General features: G+C 35.3%; 2 protein-coding genes across 2 annotated transcripts; one reads left to right on the top strand and one right to left on the bottom strand.

The window, feature by feature from the left end:
• Nucleotides 1–565: 565 nt before the first annotated feature.
• On the top strand, nt 566–9,487 carry LOC107869328 (pyruvate kinase isozyme G, chloroplastic). The gene is made up of 12 exons (XM_016715872.2): nt 566–1,096; nt 2,513–2,764; nt 4,079–4,244; nt 4,690–4,824; nt 4,928–5,038; nt 5,202–5,290; nt 5,838–5,900; nt 6,940–7,115; nt 7,533–7,635; nt 7,872–8,020; nt 8,911–9,019; nt 9,131–9,487. The coding sequence occupies exons 1-12, from the start codon at nt 842–844 to the stop codon at nt 9,242–9,244; spliced, it is 1,722 nt and encodes a 573-aa protein (XP_016571358.2). The 5' UTR covers nt 566–841; the 3' UTR covers nt 9,245–9,487.
• A 63-nt stretch (nt 9,488–9,550) lies between these two features.
• On the bottom strand, nt 9,551–16,126 carry LOC107869313 (protein NRT1/ PTR FAMILY 7.3). Its single transcript, XM_016715858.2, has 5 exons — nt 15,997–16,126; nt 15,576–15,690; nt 12,381–12,598; nt 11,347–11,906; nt 9,551–11,232 (listed from the first exon to the last, which is right to left on the bottom strand). The coding sequence occupies exons 1-5, from the start codon at nt 16,021–16,023 to the stop codon at nt 10,356–10,358; spliced, it is 1,797 nt and encodes a 598-aa protein (XP_016571344.2). The 5' UTR covers nt 16,024–16,126; the 3' UTR covers nt 9,551–10,355.
• Between the last annotated feature and the right edge of the window lie 795 nt (nt 16,127–16,921).

Genomic DNA, 16,921 nt, shown 5'->3' with positions numbered 1-16,921 from the left:
GTACAGTAAACCCAACATGGTAACGCACTAAGAGCCCGTCGATCTACAGAAATTGTCTGTCTCACGTGAGAGTAATAGCAAAGGTGCGACACGTTGCACACCCCTTAAAAAAAATTATTTACTGATATTAAATAAAGATTAAACTAGTCAATATTATCCTTTTATTTCTTCTCAAACTTTTCTTAAAATTAGATAAAGTTTAAATTCCTATTAATGAGCAGCAATTTAAAGGAAAATAGTTAATATATCTTTGATTTTTCAAAATTTATTCATTTTCGATCATAATTTTTTAAAATAGTATTCTTTTTAGTCCAAAATAAATAAATTTTTAAGCTGTTTTTTAATATTTAAAATAAGTAAATTATTCATTTTTTAAGAGATATGTTGAAATTTCTTTTAATTTTATTCTTCATTACCTTATTTAGTTATGAGTTTCAAAAATTAATTAACTTTATTTTAATGTGATTGAAATTTTAAGAATATTTTGATAATATTTAAAAAATTAAAAATAAAAAATAAAATTTAATTCATATTTAATTTCTTTTTCTAAATAGGTACGCATGCAAACTGCAGGTGAACGGAGTTGTCAAAATGAGCAAAATTGGACCAATTTCCAAGAATGAATGGAATGTGAAGCAAACGTGCGATGCGTGGCAGAAGGGCGAGTTAAACAGTTCAAGTAGGGCAGAGCAGAGAAGGAAGTAGTACTACAAACTAATCCTATTCACAACTGTCTCTATTTCTTCTGACCACCCAGCCAGCCGCTTTCACAACACTTTTACCACACAAACACACACCTTCTCGGTTTCTCCAGTTCATTTTTCTTCTATACAGCTCTTCAATGACAACATTGAATCTGCCTACTGGAGGAGGACTACACGCGGCTAAACCGTTGGATCGGCTTTCTTCAGCGAAGAATATTGGTGATTTGTTCTTCTCTGATTCTTCTCGCTTTCGATGGAAGAGACTGAATGGTTTGAATCAAATCGTGGCTGTTAAATCGCCTAAACATATACGTGATGCTAATAACAATAATGTCAACGTCAATTATGATGATGATATTAATAGTAATTTCAGTCTACCTCTTGCTTCATCAGTAAGTGAATTCGGTTTTCTTTTCTTTTATTTGGAAGTTATTCGTTACTACTCCTTATATATGTTTATTGATGTGCGGCCTGTTATTGATGATTGATTAATAATGACTTGTGACTTTTAGTTTGACATTTGTTAAAAGGGTGTCCCCTGGTGGTCAATGAGCTGGGATGAAAATCATTAGATGTTACTTTTTTTCATCTGTCCTAGTTTTGATTGTTGGAGTGCCAGAAAACTGGTCGGACCCACTTCTATTAAAGAAAAAGAAAATTGACAAAGTCTGAGTTTTGCATAGAGAAAGTGAAACTAAAAGGGGCTTACCCATGCATGTAATGTTTCCCGGCTAGTACAGCCTGCACGGCAGAGCCAAGTAGGGGCGAGGGGTTCATCTGAACCGCTTTGACAGAAAATTACCTAGTCTATACAAGATTAAAACTAATTTTTATCTATATATACTAGATGTTGAATCCCTTGGCTTCTTCGTGTATTTATGTCTTCATATTTTTGAATCCTCTTAGTGAAACCTTGACTTCGCCACTGATGCAGGATTTGGGTGTGTCTGTGTGTGTTATATCCTATGCAACACATATCTTGCATTTCACTAAAGAAGCATCTTTACTGTCAATCGACATGGAAGTATATGAATTTTAATTGGCCAGAATGACATTCATTCTTGAGAAAATGCATCCCCTGTGTGAACTCCAGCTAAACTTTTAAGTAAATGGAAGGATGTGAATTCCTCTAGATTATATAGCAATTGATACTCATTTAATATTTGTTAGTCCATTTATTACACTTGTCTTTCATTCATTATCACTGGTCCTATGTTTGTGATTTATATTATAGCAAATCAATGCAGAGTGGTCATCGTGAATTTGTCATACGTAGTAGATGTGAGAGTCACTTTTTGGGGCTACTCATTTAATTTTGTTTGCTTATGTTCATAGAAGTATTTTCAAAAGTATGGTTACACCATTGGCCATTAATATGTTTTTTTGATGGACTTGAGAATCCGATCAACTCTTTTAAGTATGGTGAAACTCCCATTTGGACTGTTGATGTTGAATTTTATCGGAAGAACTGCAAATCATGTTGCCTCGTGGTATATATTTTTTAGATATCCCAGAGAAGAGTTAAAGAAGGAACATATGAACATGAGAGCAAAGAAATTCAAACCGCCTCCTACTAGTAAAGAGTTTGGTGCATCTGACATATTGCACGTGCCTATTCAAAAGTTTTCATGTTTAATAGATTTTTTTTATTTGAGAAAACGGAAACTTATATTGATGTGTTTTTTTTCGTTATCAAAATTCTCCCTTTTCACCATTTGTTTTATGTAATAACACATATTTTGAACATTTTAATGCATCCTTTGCCCTCAAAAGCAACACATGGTAATTTTCTCCCTTCTGTGGTTCAGTCCAGTGGTTACAGTCTGGGACAAGAAAGTGTGTATCTTAACTCTCCAAGAAAAACGAAGATAGTTTGCACAATTGGTCCCTCTACAAGCTCAAGGGAGATGATCTGGAAATTGGCAGAGGCTGGAATGAACGTGGCCCGTTTGAATATGTCACATGGAGACCATGCATCACATCAGAAAACAATTGACCTTGTTAAAGAATACAATGCTCAATTTGAGAACAAGGTTATAGCAATAATGTTGGACACTAAGGTAATGCTTATTATTTGCTCTAAATCTGCAATGTTTAGTGTCTGTTTAAAATATAATCGCGTAATTCCAAGCACCGAAGGTGTGAACAATGTCAATGAAGTGGGTGTAAGCCTTGGAAACCAGGGTTTAAATCTCCGCAGAGACGAAAAAAAAACTAGGCGATATTGTCATCTTCCTAAGCTTTGGTAGGCCGAGTTACCAGATACCTATGCTGGTGGGAAGTAGCAGGCACCTAACGGAAGAGTCGAAGTGTGCACAAGTTGGCTCATACATCAATGTTATAAAGAAAAAAAAGAGTCAGTAATAACATAGGTCTTAGCACTTTCCGATTGGAGTGGGTTATTTGAGTCCAGCAACTTTTTTGGTATTCAATTGTCTTTCTTTTTACTACTGTTTGGATTGTCAATATCATAAGAAAATACATGTTGCTTCAGTGGCTTTTCGAGCCCATTGAGATGACCGAAGAATTTTCATCTTTCGATTTTGCTAATCCTTGAGAACAATGTGAAAAAGGGTGGGGTGGTGGAAGTAAAGTAATCAAGATGAAGGGACAAAACATCTTTTTGCATATGTCAAACAAAGACTTGTGCTCCTTTCTCTTATAAAGTAAGCCTAGGATGACTAGATGGTAAAAAAATGCTTTTCAGGTGATATGTTTGGTATGTCGAGTGTTGATGGAGATGGTGACTGATTTCCTTAATACTATTTTTCATGTTCTACCGGAGAGAACAGACTGAACACCTATAATCCTGTGCATTTTCTGTTTTCGACTTCTCATACCCACGCCACCACTTATCACTAACATCACCTAGAAATAGATTTATAACTTTTGGGTATGTGGAACTTAAATGCTGATATTCTGTTTATTTGGTTTTGGATTTACAAGTTTGCAAATGGTTGAGGCAATTTAATTTTGTTTTTCAACTGATAAGAAAGTAGTGTTTGAACTCAGCTGTCGACCAAAAGGAAATGAAAGTTAAGATCCATTTTCAAGTGCTTGTTATTGTCATCTTCAGCTGTAAAGAATTGCTAATGTCACATGGTCTTCTATAGACAAGTTAATGCCTTGTGGATATTTGTCCAGTTTCCAATAACAATGTGCATAACCATGTGTTGTTTATCATGCTTGACCTTTGTTTTGTTTTGAAGATTGTGAAACATGTCACGATAGGCTTTCGCTTCTCAAGTGATATGTTGAATGTAACTTGTTTATTTAGTGTTTTAAGATGAGACATAAGTTTTATGACAATTACACACTATGCTAACGAGCTCCTTCTTGTTATATTCTTTTGTTGCCTATGGTATTTCTTGCAGGGACCTGAGGTGAGAAGTGGAGATGTGCCACAACCAATCCTCCTTAAGGAAGGTCAAGAATTCAACTTTACCATTAAAAGAGGAGTCAGCACAGAAGACACTGTTAGTGTAAATTATGACGATTTCATAAATGATGTGGAGGCTGGAGACATACTACTCGTTGATGGTGATTGAATTTCTTCTAATTCATTTTTTCTTGATAAGCACTTTTTACTTAGCTAAAACATTGCTAAAGCACAAACAATGTGTTAAAAAGAGAAATCTGGGACTTGCTTCAGTGCGAGAGACTTAAAAAAAGGCCTTCCGGGTGAATGACGGAGGCACTTGTCTTGTCTAACAGTTCCTGTGCAACACTGGAATTGTATTATATAGTTGAGTTTTTCTTGGTTTATTAACTAATTGGAACACACAATACTGGAGTTATATTATCTAATTGTGAATTATTTGTGCAATATTAGTTATCATTTTGTGATTATTTTGAAATGTGGTTGCATCTCAAACAAAGAAATCAATAATGAGAAGAGTGCTCTTTAGATCCTGGTTTGCTATTTTCCCTTGCAGAAAAAAACTTTTTGTCCCATAATCTCAATTACCTGCTCTTGTTCATCCAGGTGGGATGATGTCATTAGCTGTGAAATCAAAAACCAGTGATGTAGTGAAATGTGAAGTTATTGATGGGGGAGAACTGAAATCACGACGGCATCTAAATGTAAGAGGGAAAAGTGCCACCCTGCCTTCAATAACAGGTTTGTTCACTTCCGGAACCCCATCTCCAGACAATGTTTTACATACTCAGTTTTTCTCCTATGATCATGTTTTAGCTTGATCATTTTTGTGTAACTTATTCAGAGAAAGACTGGGATGACATTAAGTTTGGTGTGGACAATCAAGTTGACTTCTATGCTGTTTCCTTTGTGAAGGATGCTAAGGTGGTCCATGAATTGAAAGATTACCTTAAAAGTAAAGTGTCTACTACCGATTATGTTTTTTATTTTTTTGGGGGTGGGGGGTGGGGTGAGTATCTACTACCTATTATTTATAGGGATGTTGCCTTGTCAAAGGCTTTCATGGTTGCATCCATTATTTTTTTTTTCGGTCTAAACTTGGAAGAGCTATTTTGCAGGTTGTAATGCAGATATTCATGTTATTGTAAAGATTGAAAGTGCAGATTCCATCCCAAATCTCCACTCAATCTTAACTGCATCTGACGGGGTTAGTTCACTGTATTGAAAATGTTGCCTAACTAATTTACTCCAGTACTCATGATGTTTTTCCTATGTCACTGTGTGAGTGTTTAAGGTAAGCTTCCGTAACGAAAAAGATAGCAGTATTACTATTGTCTTGCTTTTATTTATCGAGTGAAGGATGACAGAACGAAAATTTTGGTGCAAATTAAGATGGATTCCAAAGGTTTGGTAAGCCACTTTTCTGAAAATGTTTATGGCTGTGTTGAAGTATTTCTGGCTGCAGTACAAATTATTAACAGAAGCAATTTTGCTATGAAATATAGTTGTATGATGAAGGGCTAGTCAATCTTCTTGTGTAGTTCTAGTGCTTTCCTAGAACCTGAGTGTATTTATTTGTGGTGTCTCAAAGCTTTTGATTGCCAATTCTTCTGGTGAATTATTCAGCAGATCAGATGCCAATCTAAGCCAAATTATTTCTTACTACATCGATTTGATCTTTTAAACGACAACATCATTTATTTTTAATATCTCTTTGGACATCTTTCTAAGTTACGTTATGCAACTGTTGATAGGCAATGGTGGCCCGTGGTGATCTTGGAGCTGAGCTTCCAATTGAGGAAGTCCCACTGCTGCAGGTAATCTAAATTCTGATGCATACAGCTTCATTTCATGAGCGTTTTAATAGCTGTTATCAAGTGCGGAGATGGTGAGATCTTTATAATACTATCTCATGCTAAAAAGGCTCATATGTTCCATTACTGATCACTCCATCTTGGTTAAATCCTTGCTCTTTGGTCATTATGGTAAACAAAATTATGTGGTATAGCTAATTATAGAAGGGTCAAGGGAGACGAGTAATTGTTGAATATATTTGTTATTATTGCTATTTTTCACAAATTTTATGTTGCTATTCCTATTGCAAGTTAACCAGCATATTCAAAATACCTGTAGGTTTACTACTGGATATATTTCCATGGAAACTGAACAAGAAGTGTTTTATAATATCACTCAATTGCACAGATGTGCAAGCAAATGCTCCTAGTAATTTGGGAGGAGAAACGCAACATCGGCACTTATGAAAAATCTGCGTGTTAGTCAACCTACTGATCATCTGTGGAGTTTCCTATTACCTTTGAACTATTTCTCCCATGTCAGTTTAGCTACCGTTTTTTCCGACATACGCAACTGTAGTGCCCATTGAAAAAAGCCTACCCTGTTCATTCAGCCTTATAGACCCCTGGTGCCTCTGCAGCAACCAAACCCCATTCGAATTAGAGGAGAGTTATTGTAGTCCTTTTCTCTTCTTTCATTCAGCATGGTTTACTTTCTAACTCTACTTACACCTCTTTTCCGAACAGAATTTTGTGTGGTACTATCATACTCTTGTCAAATATTAGTTACTTATCGTGAGTTTTTTGTCGCAAGGGAATGATTGTTCTTATTCCTGATGTAATTGGAAGGAACCAATATCAAAACGTTCACTATATTAACACATATAGAATTGAGTGCTATAATTGCTGAAACAGGATTACAGACCACTGAACTGCATTCCTTCTGGCTACTGTTGATGATCTTAGCTGGAGGAGAAATTCCTTCGCCCCCAAACCCTCCTTTTTGTATCTTACTTTAAGAACTTAGTCAGAATTGAGAAGCTGCTGTTACATGTATCCACAGGAAGACATTATTAAAAGGTGCCGGAGCATGCAAAAACCTGTAATAGTGGCCACAAACATGCTTGAAAGCATGATTGATCACCCAACCCCAACTAGGGCAGAAGTCTCGGACATTTCTATTGCAGTACGTGAAGGCGCTGATGCTGTAATGCTTTCAGGGGAAACTGCTCACGGGAAGTAAGTGTTGTTCTAGACACAAACTGTTCCACATTCCTTCCATACTTTTTACTATCCGTCTTGGTTTTGGTTTTGATGACTGGTTTCTTGTACTGGCTTAAATCGATATCAAATTTCTCTGCATGCATATGTGTTCTTGACTTTTTATCTCTCCGCCTTGATCATTTTTCTAGTTTGGACTGTCCAGATCCTCATGATTACATTCTTTCTAGTATTCGCTTTGTTGTGCTACTCTGTTGCTATTTTTCCTCCTAGGGTATAATTTTGGACTGCTCAGATCCTCATGCTGTATTCTCACTTGAGTTTGCAATTAGAATCCTTTTTTTGTGTTTTTTGTTTGTTATATTGTCTGTTATTTTGTAACCTGGAATAGACGATTTGTAAAATATTGAACCATCTGTTTCTATAAATGCATAGGTACCCGCTGAAGGCGGTTCACGTGATGCATGTTGTGGCATTAAGGACTGAGTCAAGCCTACAAAACAGCACTAGTCTTCCAAGTCAATCTGCTGCATATAAGGTATTACGCAGTGTATGAATTATATATATGTAGTGTAGTTCGTAAACTTCATTTTTCAATTACTCTCTCTCAAAAAGAGTTATATGTATTATTGTTGTATCTTTATCTGTTTTTGTTCTATGAACTCAAATCATTTCAGCCAGTGGGGTTTTTATTTCCCATGTTATCCAAAAAGGAAATCATGTTCTACTCTTATTGTTACGCAAAATGCTTCATCTATTTGATACATTTTGCAGGGCCATATGGGTGAAATGTTTGCCTTCCACTCTTCCACAATGGCTGATACCCTTTGCACTCCCATCATTGTTTTCACAAGAACCGGGTCTATGGCAATAATTTTAAGTCATAATCGGCCTTCATCAACAATTTTTGCTTTCACAAACAAGTAAGTTACTTAAAAAAATGCAATTGGATTTTTTCGTAGTGTATCATGGTATATTTCATTGAGATCATTGACGTTATTGTAACTCAAGCTCCTTTGAATCATTTTCACTCTGTTTAATTGTTGATCGTAGTTTTTTGGTACTTAAATTTGAGACTAGTCTTTGTGGAGGTTTTTTGGTTTTTAATTATTTTCTGGACAATCTTTGGATCTTATTGGTTAATTTACGTTTGAGTGTGCTTGTGTTTATTACTTCCCTAGTCTAAATGGTTCCAGAGATTTTCGTTCTCTGCTATCTCCCGTGGTCTATTGTTGAGTTTGAAACTTTTTTTTGAACATTTTGAAAAGACTGCCCAAAGAAGAAAAGTTTCATAACTGGTACAAACTTTGTATCTAGAGGGGTCTGTAATTTCAATTTGGGAGGTCAAGAAATCTTGATGGATATTTTAATCTTTGTCTAATCTCTAATACTCTGAGGGAGAAGTTTGGGGGGAGGCACTGTGCAAAGTTGAGTCATTGGTTTAGCAAATTTAGCCTTTTCTCCAGTCACAATTATAGTCTGTAGGGGCTTTGCTTGAACTGTTCCATTACTCAGCTATTTTCTCTGTGTTTTCAAGCAAGTGTTAAATTTTTCACTCTATGTAAAGAATAATGTCTCTAGTAATAGTTAGTCTTTAGGGACAAGATTTCTCATGCGTCAATTTGAACTACATACCAACCCAATTTTTGATTGGCTAACCATCCAAAACTTGGGCGGGTTGAGTGGGTGATGTTTTCATGGGCTAATTTTGCCATCTCTAGCAGTGGCCTCTCCATCTCTATGTGTGTGTTTTATATATTTGCATATGCATGTATTATTGACAATAGGACACGCATTTTACCTTTTGTGGCAGTGAAAGGGTGAAGCAGCGTCTTGCTCTCTATCATGGTGTCATGCCTATATATATGGAGTTCTCAGCAGATGCAGAGGAGACTTTTTCCCGAGCTATCAAGCTTTTATTGGTTAGCCACTTTCTCCTTTCTTTTTAATGTGTTTTTCCTGCAGAATTTCTTGTTTGAATTTGAGGTTGCACCATACACATTTATATTTCTTTTGTTTCCTGTATCCTGTAGAGCAAAAACGCAGTGAAGGATGGACAATTTGTCACTCTTGTTCAAAGTGGAGCGCAACCTATCTGGCGTAGGCATTCTACACACCATATACAAGTCCGTAAGGTCCAAAGTTGATATGTGTAGAAACCATTTCTTTGGTGGAATCATGCTGAGTGGTAGACATGTCTAGGATACAGTTTTTGAAGTTTCTTATATACAGTTCCTTTTTTCCTTCCGCTTTTGGGTGAAATTGGAGGAATCCTCTTAAAAGTTTTAGTACAACTTTAGATACCGATGTCTTTGTTTTGGCATTGTTGTGTCATTTTTGTATGAATTTTCTAGAAAAATCTGAGAATGGAAGGTTTAAGGTTTTGATTACTTTGTGTAGAATTTATTTGTGTGATTTTCCATATGCATTGCAATTCCATTTGGATACTTCATGGTACATGTGAAATGAGATAACACTTCTGTATAATATAAATAGCCTTTGGTTTGAATTTGCGTCAAATCAAATCAGTCAAATATGATCACTGACATGAGACAATTGAAGATTTACGGAAAATTGCATAAACAGTAGAACACCGCAGACACTTTCCTGCTCCGCTGTAGAAGCACCAGCGGCCCCTCCTACTCCTCAAGCACCTCTAGCTCCGGTTCAAAGGGCGAATTAATCGATCAAATATGCAGAGTTGTCTTGATTAAATTTTGAAAGTGACACAAAAGTGACTTATGCGTACCCATCCAGCACGCACTCCATCTGATCCCATTTCACTGCTATATACGCCTTCAAGCATGCAAAGTCTCTCTGCACTTCTTTGGCCACAAAATTTCTCGGTCTTATATGAATGTGGTCAGTAATACAGATAGGCATAACAACTGAAGAATGTGGTCAATAATACAGATAGGCATAACAACTGAAGTTGTGCGCCTATAGGCTATAGATACCGACTCTTGACTAGCATACTGATATCTCAGTAGACGTCTATGGAATTGTGGATTGAACAGTATTATACAACAATGGTACTCCGAAACCCAAATCATTTTTCTGTAATATGACAGAACCAATAAAGACACTCACAGTAAAACCAGTCCAGCTCTCTGGAGAGTTTCGAGTCCTTGGAATTGATTGAGGTAGAACTTGTATTAACAAGTAAATCTGTACAAAAACTGCGGAGATATAGATCTTCCTCTTATTTATTTTTTCGGGCAAATATGCCTTAGACGTATGACAAAACTGTAGGATACATTAGACTTGATCACATTTATCTTCTTCACTGACTTTAATCATTTCACCATGCTTCATACCCTTGTACCGCCTAGCACATGCTATATAAGCAACTAAATCTAAGACTGTCAAGCTAGCTAAGAGAAAGTAAAACCTGTCTAGGTGACCATCATTGAGATTTGCTGGAATCCATCCAGATACGTTTTCAGATGTTGAAATTTTCATCACTATGCTCACAAGTAAGCTGCTCACGTAGTTTCCTAATGATATCGATGCCATACACAGTGCACTTCCGAAGCTTTTGAGACCATCCGGTGTTTGTTGGCCGAAAAACTCTAGCTGCCCTACGTACATGAACACTTCCGAAGCTCCTATCAGAGAGTATTGAGGAACCTGCCAGAAGATGCTCAGAGAACTTGAGCCTTCGCACTGAGTGCAGTCTTTTCTAGCATACTCGAGCCTGTAGCACTCCACAATAGCTGCTGAAAGCATTGCCATCCCAGCTATGGAAAGTCCGATACCCATCCGTTGAAGTTGAGTTATCCCTTGAGCCTCGCCCTTGATCTTCTTAAACTTTTTTACTAAAGGATCAAAAAATTGGCGGTAGAGGAATACGAAAATTGCTACACTCATGATGTCAAAACCTGACATACTGGCAGCAGGTATCCTAAAGTTCCCGATTGTCGTCTTCATGGCATCGCCTTGAACAACGAACATTGATGCCATCTGAGTAAACTCAACCGAGTAAAGTATAGTACATAGCCAAATTGGTAACAGCCTCAAAATGCACTTAACCTCTTCAACTTGTGAGATTGGGCAGAGGCGCCATGGGTTGCGATTGCTCTGCTTCTCATTGTCAAGTTCTTTGGATGTGATCAGGGCCGCTTTATCCAAGAATCTGCATTTAACAAAGATTTATCAGTGCATCTTAGAATGGGAAAAATACACAGCTACAAATTAAGCATCTATCTGAACTTTCTTTTGAATCGCACATTAGTGCTTTGGTACTCACTTGAAACCGTGAGTATGAAGCATTTTTCTACCAGCAGTTTTGGAGCTCTCATCATCACCTTCATATAATGCGTCTTCGTTCTCTGGCATCTCTACTCTCCACTTCTTCGATGCAGCTACTATAACCTGAGAAAACCTGGTTATAGGGTTGCCACTAGACCTGAAGTGCCTATACCTGGCAGTGCCTCCAAGAAAAAGCACCAATCCAGCAAAGGCAGACGCAGCAGATGCCCAGAAACCAAGAGCCCACATACCGTCATCCTCAAAGTAGTCCAAAACCGTGTTAGAAAAAAACGAACCAAGGTTCAGGGCCAGGTAGAAGTAGCTGAAGAAGGCTGGTTTGGATGGTTTCTCCCTAAGATCATGTTCATCGAACTGATCAGCTCCAAAGGAAATGATGTTAGGTTGATAGCCTCCGTATCCTAGAGCAATCATGTACACGGAGATGTAGAATAGTTTAATCTCCATGGTTGAATGCTCTCCACATAGAGTTGTTCGATCTCCACAACCTTTCGGTTTGATCAAGTAAAGTTGTGTCACCAGTGATAATAGTACTAATCCCTGTTGACACGTGAGTTCCAAACCAATCATTTAAAGCAAGATTGATAAGTACGAGCATAAAACTTCGTCGTAATTGTTTAACACAATTCTGTCCCAATGCAATTTTCTCGACTTTCAAGAATTAAAGATCATTAAATTTGGATGTGATGTTTTCTTTAACAGACAAACTTCTTAACTATTATTTCAATGTTTTCTTTCATGATCACTAATATACATAAATCAAAGCAACGTCTTTTAACTCTGTGTCAACTTATTTCAATGTTTCCTTTCATGATCACTAATATATTACATAAATCAAAGCAACGTCTTTTAACTTTGTGTCAACATAGTTAGGGTCATATAAAATATTATTGAATTGACATAAAGGGAATACCTAGTTCAGTTAAACTCCGAGTCGACTTAATTGCGTGTTATGCTTTGTGTCGTAGCTTTAATTAGGTGCAGGTGTAAGAGGCCAATTAAATGGATACTTACAGTTACATAGACGCCCTGGAAAATGATACAAGTTTTGAATCTTCCCCAGTAAGAGTCACTAAGAAAAGCACCAAAAAGAGAGAAGATGTAGACAGTGCCAGTCCATATGCTCACATTATTAGCTGCTTCAGCATTGTTTTGATGCAGCACTCTTGTCAGGAACAACACCAAATTCACCCCGACACCGAAAAATGCAAGAGTAGCTAAACCTTGATTCACTGGATAAAACCAAAGTGGAAATAAAGGTTTTATATCTGATTTAGAAAGTTACATGCTATGAGCCAATTTTTTATTCAATGATGAAGAAAAGAGTATTCGTTTTACAAGATAGTTGAATCAATCAATTTGTAATTTTATCAGTGTTACATTCTCCTACATAGTGCGATTTAGTGTCTAACTAGGCAAATCAAGACATAATTATTGTGAATTGTGGACAACTTTCAACTTAGCGTCTGAAGTAAGATAAAAGAGCATCCGTCTACAAGATGGTTGAATCAATCACTTTGGTTATGTAGATGTTACATTCCCTAGATGGTAGTAATATTTTGCATGGCTAACTAGGTAAATCGATCAATTAAGATCAAGACACGCTTGCCGAATGTGGAGAACTAGAGGCAGAGCTGGGATTTCAAGTTTATGGCTTCTGGATTCTATAGAATGCTGCTTACAGAGTTCTTGATAAATTATTATTATAAATATTTAGTGAACTTTTAGACACAAATACAGAGTTTGAGTCAAACACTATTATATTGTGTTATACTATCTTAGATCTATAGTAGTTGATATTAGTGATAATTGTATACATAAAAAGGGCAGTTAACACATAGGAAGGTAGCTAACCATGACATGGATGTGACATTCCTATATAAAATTTAAATCACTCAATTGTGGAAGGTATCTTATTCTACAATATATTTTGCTTCCTCTTTTGCTCCCTACTAATTATTAAAACCCGTCGAATGACTACTTTTCAATTGTAGAATATAAACCACATTCCATACTGTATTCGACACTTTTTCCTTATTCCCGACTAGTAGAATGACCAATGAAGGCATGTAAAAATCCTCCATCCCGGACTTGTCACTACACTCTCAATAAAAGACAAGGTATGGCCATTCACAAAATATGTGTGACGCAGCATAACTTATTTACTGATACGCCTTTCTACTTTTAATATGCCATCCTTTTGCGTACTACACGCCAACGATAAGAACACTTCCACTTGTTGATCATGATATGTCGTTCGACTTTTAATACGTCATTCGTACGTAGAAAGATCAATTAGAAAACATTAGAACTAAGAACACTGATATTTATTGATACTTTCAGTTTTAATAATCATCCTTCCACGTACTAATCCAACATCCAATCAGAAAACAGTATTAGACTACTTATGTTCATTGATACACGTTTCAGTATTTAATACGCCATCCTTCTATTTACTAGTTCGACGATCAATCAGAAAATCGTATAAATACCTTTCAGTTTTTAGTACGTCAGTCTTCTAATGGTCAATTAATTAATGCATAGATCTAAAAGGATCCAAAGTCCAAACCCTATATCCACACGTACCATGTGTTTTCCTCTTGCAACTAACATAGTTATAGCAAGTTGATGCTAAAATTTAGTTAAATTATACCATACATAGCTAGTTTATGCTCTTCCATTTTATTTTCCTTCAACATTTTTCAGAACTCAAACTTGTAATCATCCTACATCCCTAGGCATAACATCCTTCCTCAATATGCCATTGCTAACAAACTAACTACTTATAAAATGTAACAAAAGAGGTAAAAGAAATTAGGATAAGCAAAAATCCTGATCAATGATGGGGGCCACCAAGAACAAATTTTTGTTATTGTATATCCACATTGGCATGAATATATTTACGTGTGAGAAATGACTTTTCTATTCTTGCATGCTTTTGTCACCAACCCCCCCCCCCCCCCCCCCCCCCCACCCCACCTCTTCCATTTTTCTTTCTTGTTTTTTTCCACTCATTTTTGCTATTGTTGCCAAAATCCTATCACAAAGTACAGAGAATTAAACTGGAAGTTCCTTATGTGAACTCTCAACCACTTCAACCCCCAACCCCCCAAGTTTCATATACATACAAATTTATATACGTATATATATAGCTGTCAATTAAAAAGAGAACATTCTTTTGACATGTGTCCTTAGTATTTACTTGTAATTTGTAAAACTAGACTTTGCTCTTATATATAACTCTTGGCATTTTCCCATATGATAGCTGGCTTCATTTATTACTGAACTCACCGTTTCCCACAGTTATCATCTTTGTTTTTTCATCTTACTCCGTTTCAAAATAGTTGCTCTTTTTATTTGTCACTCTCCTTAAGAAAGTATTTTTTAGAGGTTTATGTTATCAAATTAGCCTTATTAATTATGCTTTAAAAAATATAAATTTGAGTAAACATACTTTGTTTTGTTATTTAATGGTAAGGGTAGTATTGAAAGAGTATAATAAAATACTCTTGATTTCACCAAAAAGAACAACTAAATTGAAATAAATATTTTTAGAAAGAGGACCAATTAAAACGAAACGGAGAGAGTATTTGTTTAAACTAAAAATAGAAAAAAGAAAAAAAATAATAGAAAACTTAGACCATTTTGAAGAAGTTGGAAAGTTTGAGCCAAAATTGGATAAAAAAAAGAGGTTTTGGAGTTGGAATTATATTTGGGCACCATTTAACAATACAACAACATATCCTATGTAATTCATAAGTGAAATTTGGGGAGGTTAGAAGGTATGCAGATCTTAATTATACTTTGTGCATGCAGTTAGAGAAATAAACAAAAATTAATGAAAACCAATTTTCAAGCCAGTGAAACTCATTTGCATAATCTAATGAAAGAATTAGTCCACTGTATAATTATTTCTTTTTGTGAAAGGGACTTTTTGCTTATGTTCAAACAGGTCCTGAGAAAACCACCCTTTTCCACACGCCAAGTCAAAAAACAAAGGAAAAAAATGAGTCATCAGAGAATTAATATACCATATACAGATGTGTGACACATCTTATCATATTTTAATGTGGGGAAAAACTATAGTATATAATAAAAAGATAAGTACAATGAAATATCACTATTCTTTTTTTTTCATCCTTTTACCTTTTTAAAGGAAATTATGCTTTTCTTTTTTGTGCAAAAGAAGTGAAAAAAAAAAGAACTTACAGAGAAGCATAATTGCAGCTGGCCATTTCCCAGTATTTGCTCTATTAGCAGGCATTCCACAGAAATCAACAGTTCCATCATTGGTATACTCTTCTTCTCCTCCTTTCAGCTTCACCTGTTCATCATCAATATTTCAATTCCAACCAAAAACAATAAAAAATAAAGGGGAAAAAATAGACAAGTTGCTTCACTAGAATTTTAGTGAAAAAAATACTAGCTAGGTGACCATTCTGTTTTCACTTTCTTGATAACAAATGTGTTCTCTTTGCATGAAAAAATTTTCAAGATATGGAAACAAATATAATGCTGTTTATGTGCCTTTCTTAATTCTTGATTTTTGTAACTAATTAAACACTTGATCATCACAAGAAAGAAAGGAAAAAAAAAGAAGAAGTAGAAGATGAAGAGTGCAAATTAGTACCTCTTTGGAGAGTTTCAAAGAAGTCATTATTGATGATTCAAGATTACTTCAAAGATGTTATGCTTGATGATGGAAAGAAAGAGCAAACTGGTTGTGAGTACAGAAGTGAGAAAATTGTGAGAACACAAGTGAGATACAATGAAAGTGAACATACGCCTGTATTTATACAGAAGCATAAGGATTTTTATTTGTTTCTCATTTCTTTTACAAATTTAATTAATTAATTTATATATATATATATATATATATATATATATATACTAGGCAAGTGTATGTGGTTTGCATGTGTGTCTCGTTAATTAATACTTATAAAGCTATGAGAAGAAGCACATGTGTCACATAAATTAATACTAATAAAGCTATAATAAGAAATTAAAATAGTATAAAATTATACTGTATAAACGTAATATTAAATTACTTTCGTATAAATCAATACTATAGTCTTTGACTATATGAGCATTTTCATATCGTGTATATAAATGAGCACTTTTTTATCGATTAACTCAAAAATCTAACCGTTCAGGACACACATTGATAAGAAATATCTTATTGATTTGGTTATCGATTTAGTACAATAACGACATACCCAATATATTTCCACCAAGTGGTGTTTATCGATTTGATATGTTTAGAAACTAAAAACTAATAAAACGAATCAATAATGCATAATATCGAACTATAAATAAACCGATGATGGAATACCTTAGAAAGGAGTAAAACTTGTGGCAACCTAAAAGAGAATCTACATTCTCGTAATAAAAATTTAAATTTTTAGGTACACATTTGATTTTTACTGCTACTTCACCGAGTGGCAACAATTTTGTCTTATCCAATTAACACAAGAAATTATTAAAAGGAAATAAGCCATTGTCAATTGTTGTTTACGTATAATTCATATACAATCTTTAAACTTATCACTAATGAT

This window comes from Capsicum annuum, chromosome 1 (genome assembly GCF_002878395.1).
Source record: "Capsicum annuum cultivar UCD-10X-F1 chromosome 1, UCD10Xv1.1, whole genome shotgun sequence".
Taxonomy (NCBI): domain Eukaryota; kingdom Viridiplantae; phylum Streptophyta; class Magnoliopsida; order Solanales; family Solanaceae; genus Capsicum; species Capsicum annuum.
This window is presented reverse-complemented; position numbering and strand designations above follow the sequence as displayed.

Bases quoted from the DNA above. Each gene is read 5' to 3' on its own strand.
- LOC107869328 (XM_016715872.2), top strand. From the start codon at position 842: ATGACAACATTGAATCTGCCTACTGGAGGAGGACTACACGCGGCTAAA. The intron at 4,825-4,927 runs GTTTGTTCACTT...TAACTTATTCAG, and splicing joins CACCCTGCCTTCAATAACAG to AGAAAGACTGGGATGACATT. The intron at 7,636-7,871 runs GTATTACGCAGT...TACATTTTGCAG, and splicing joins GTCAATCTGCTGCATATAAG to GGCCATATGGGTGAAATGTT.
- LOC107869313 (XM_016715858.2), bottom strand. From the start codon at position 16,023: ATGACTTCTTTGAAACTCTCCAAAGAG. The intron at 12,599-15,575 runs GTAAGTTCTTTT...GGTTTTATCCAG, and splicing joins AGCTGCAATTATGCTTCTCT to TGAATCAAGGTTTAGCTACT. The intron at 11,907-12,380 runs GTAAGTATCCAT...ACGTGTCAACAG, and splicing joins TCCAGGGCGTCTATGTAACT to GGATTAGTACTATTATCACT.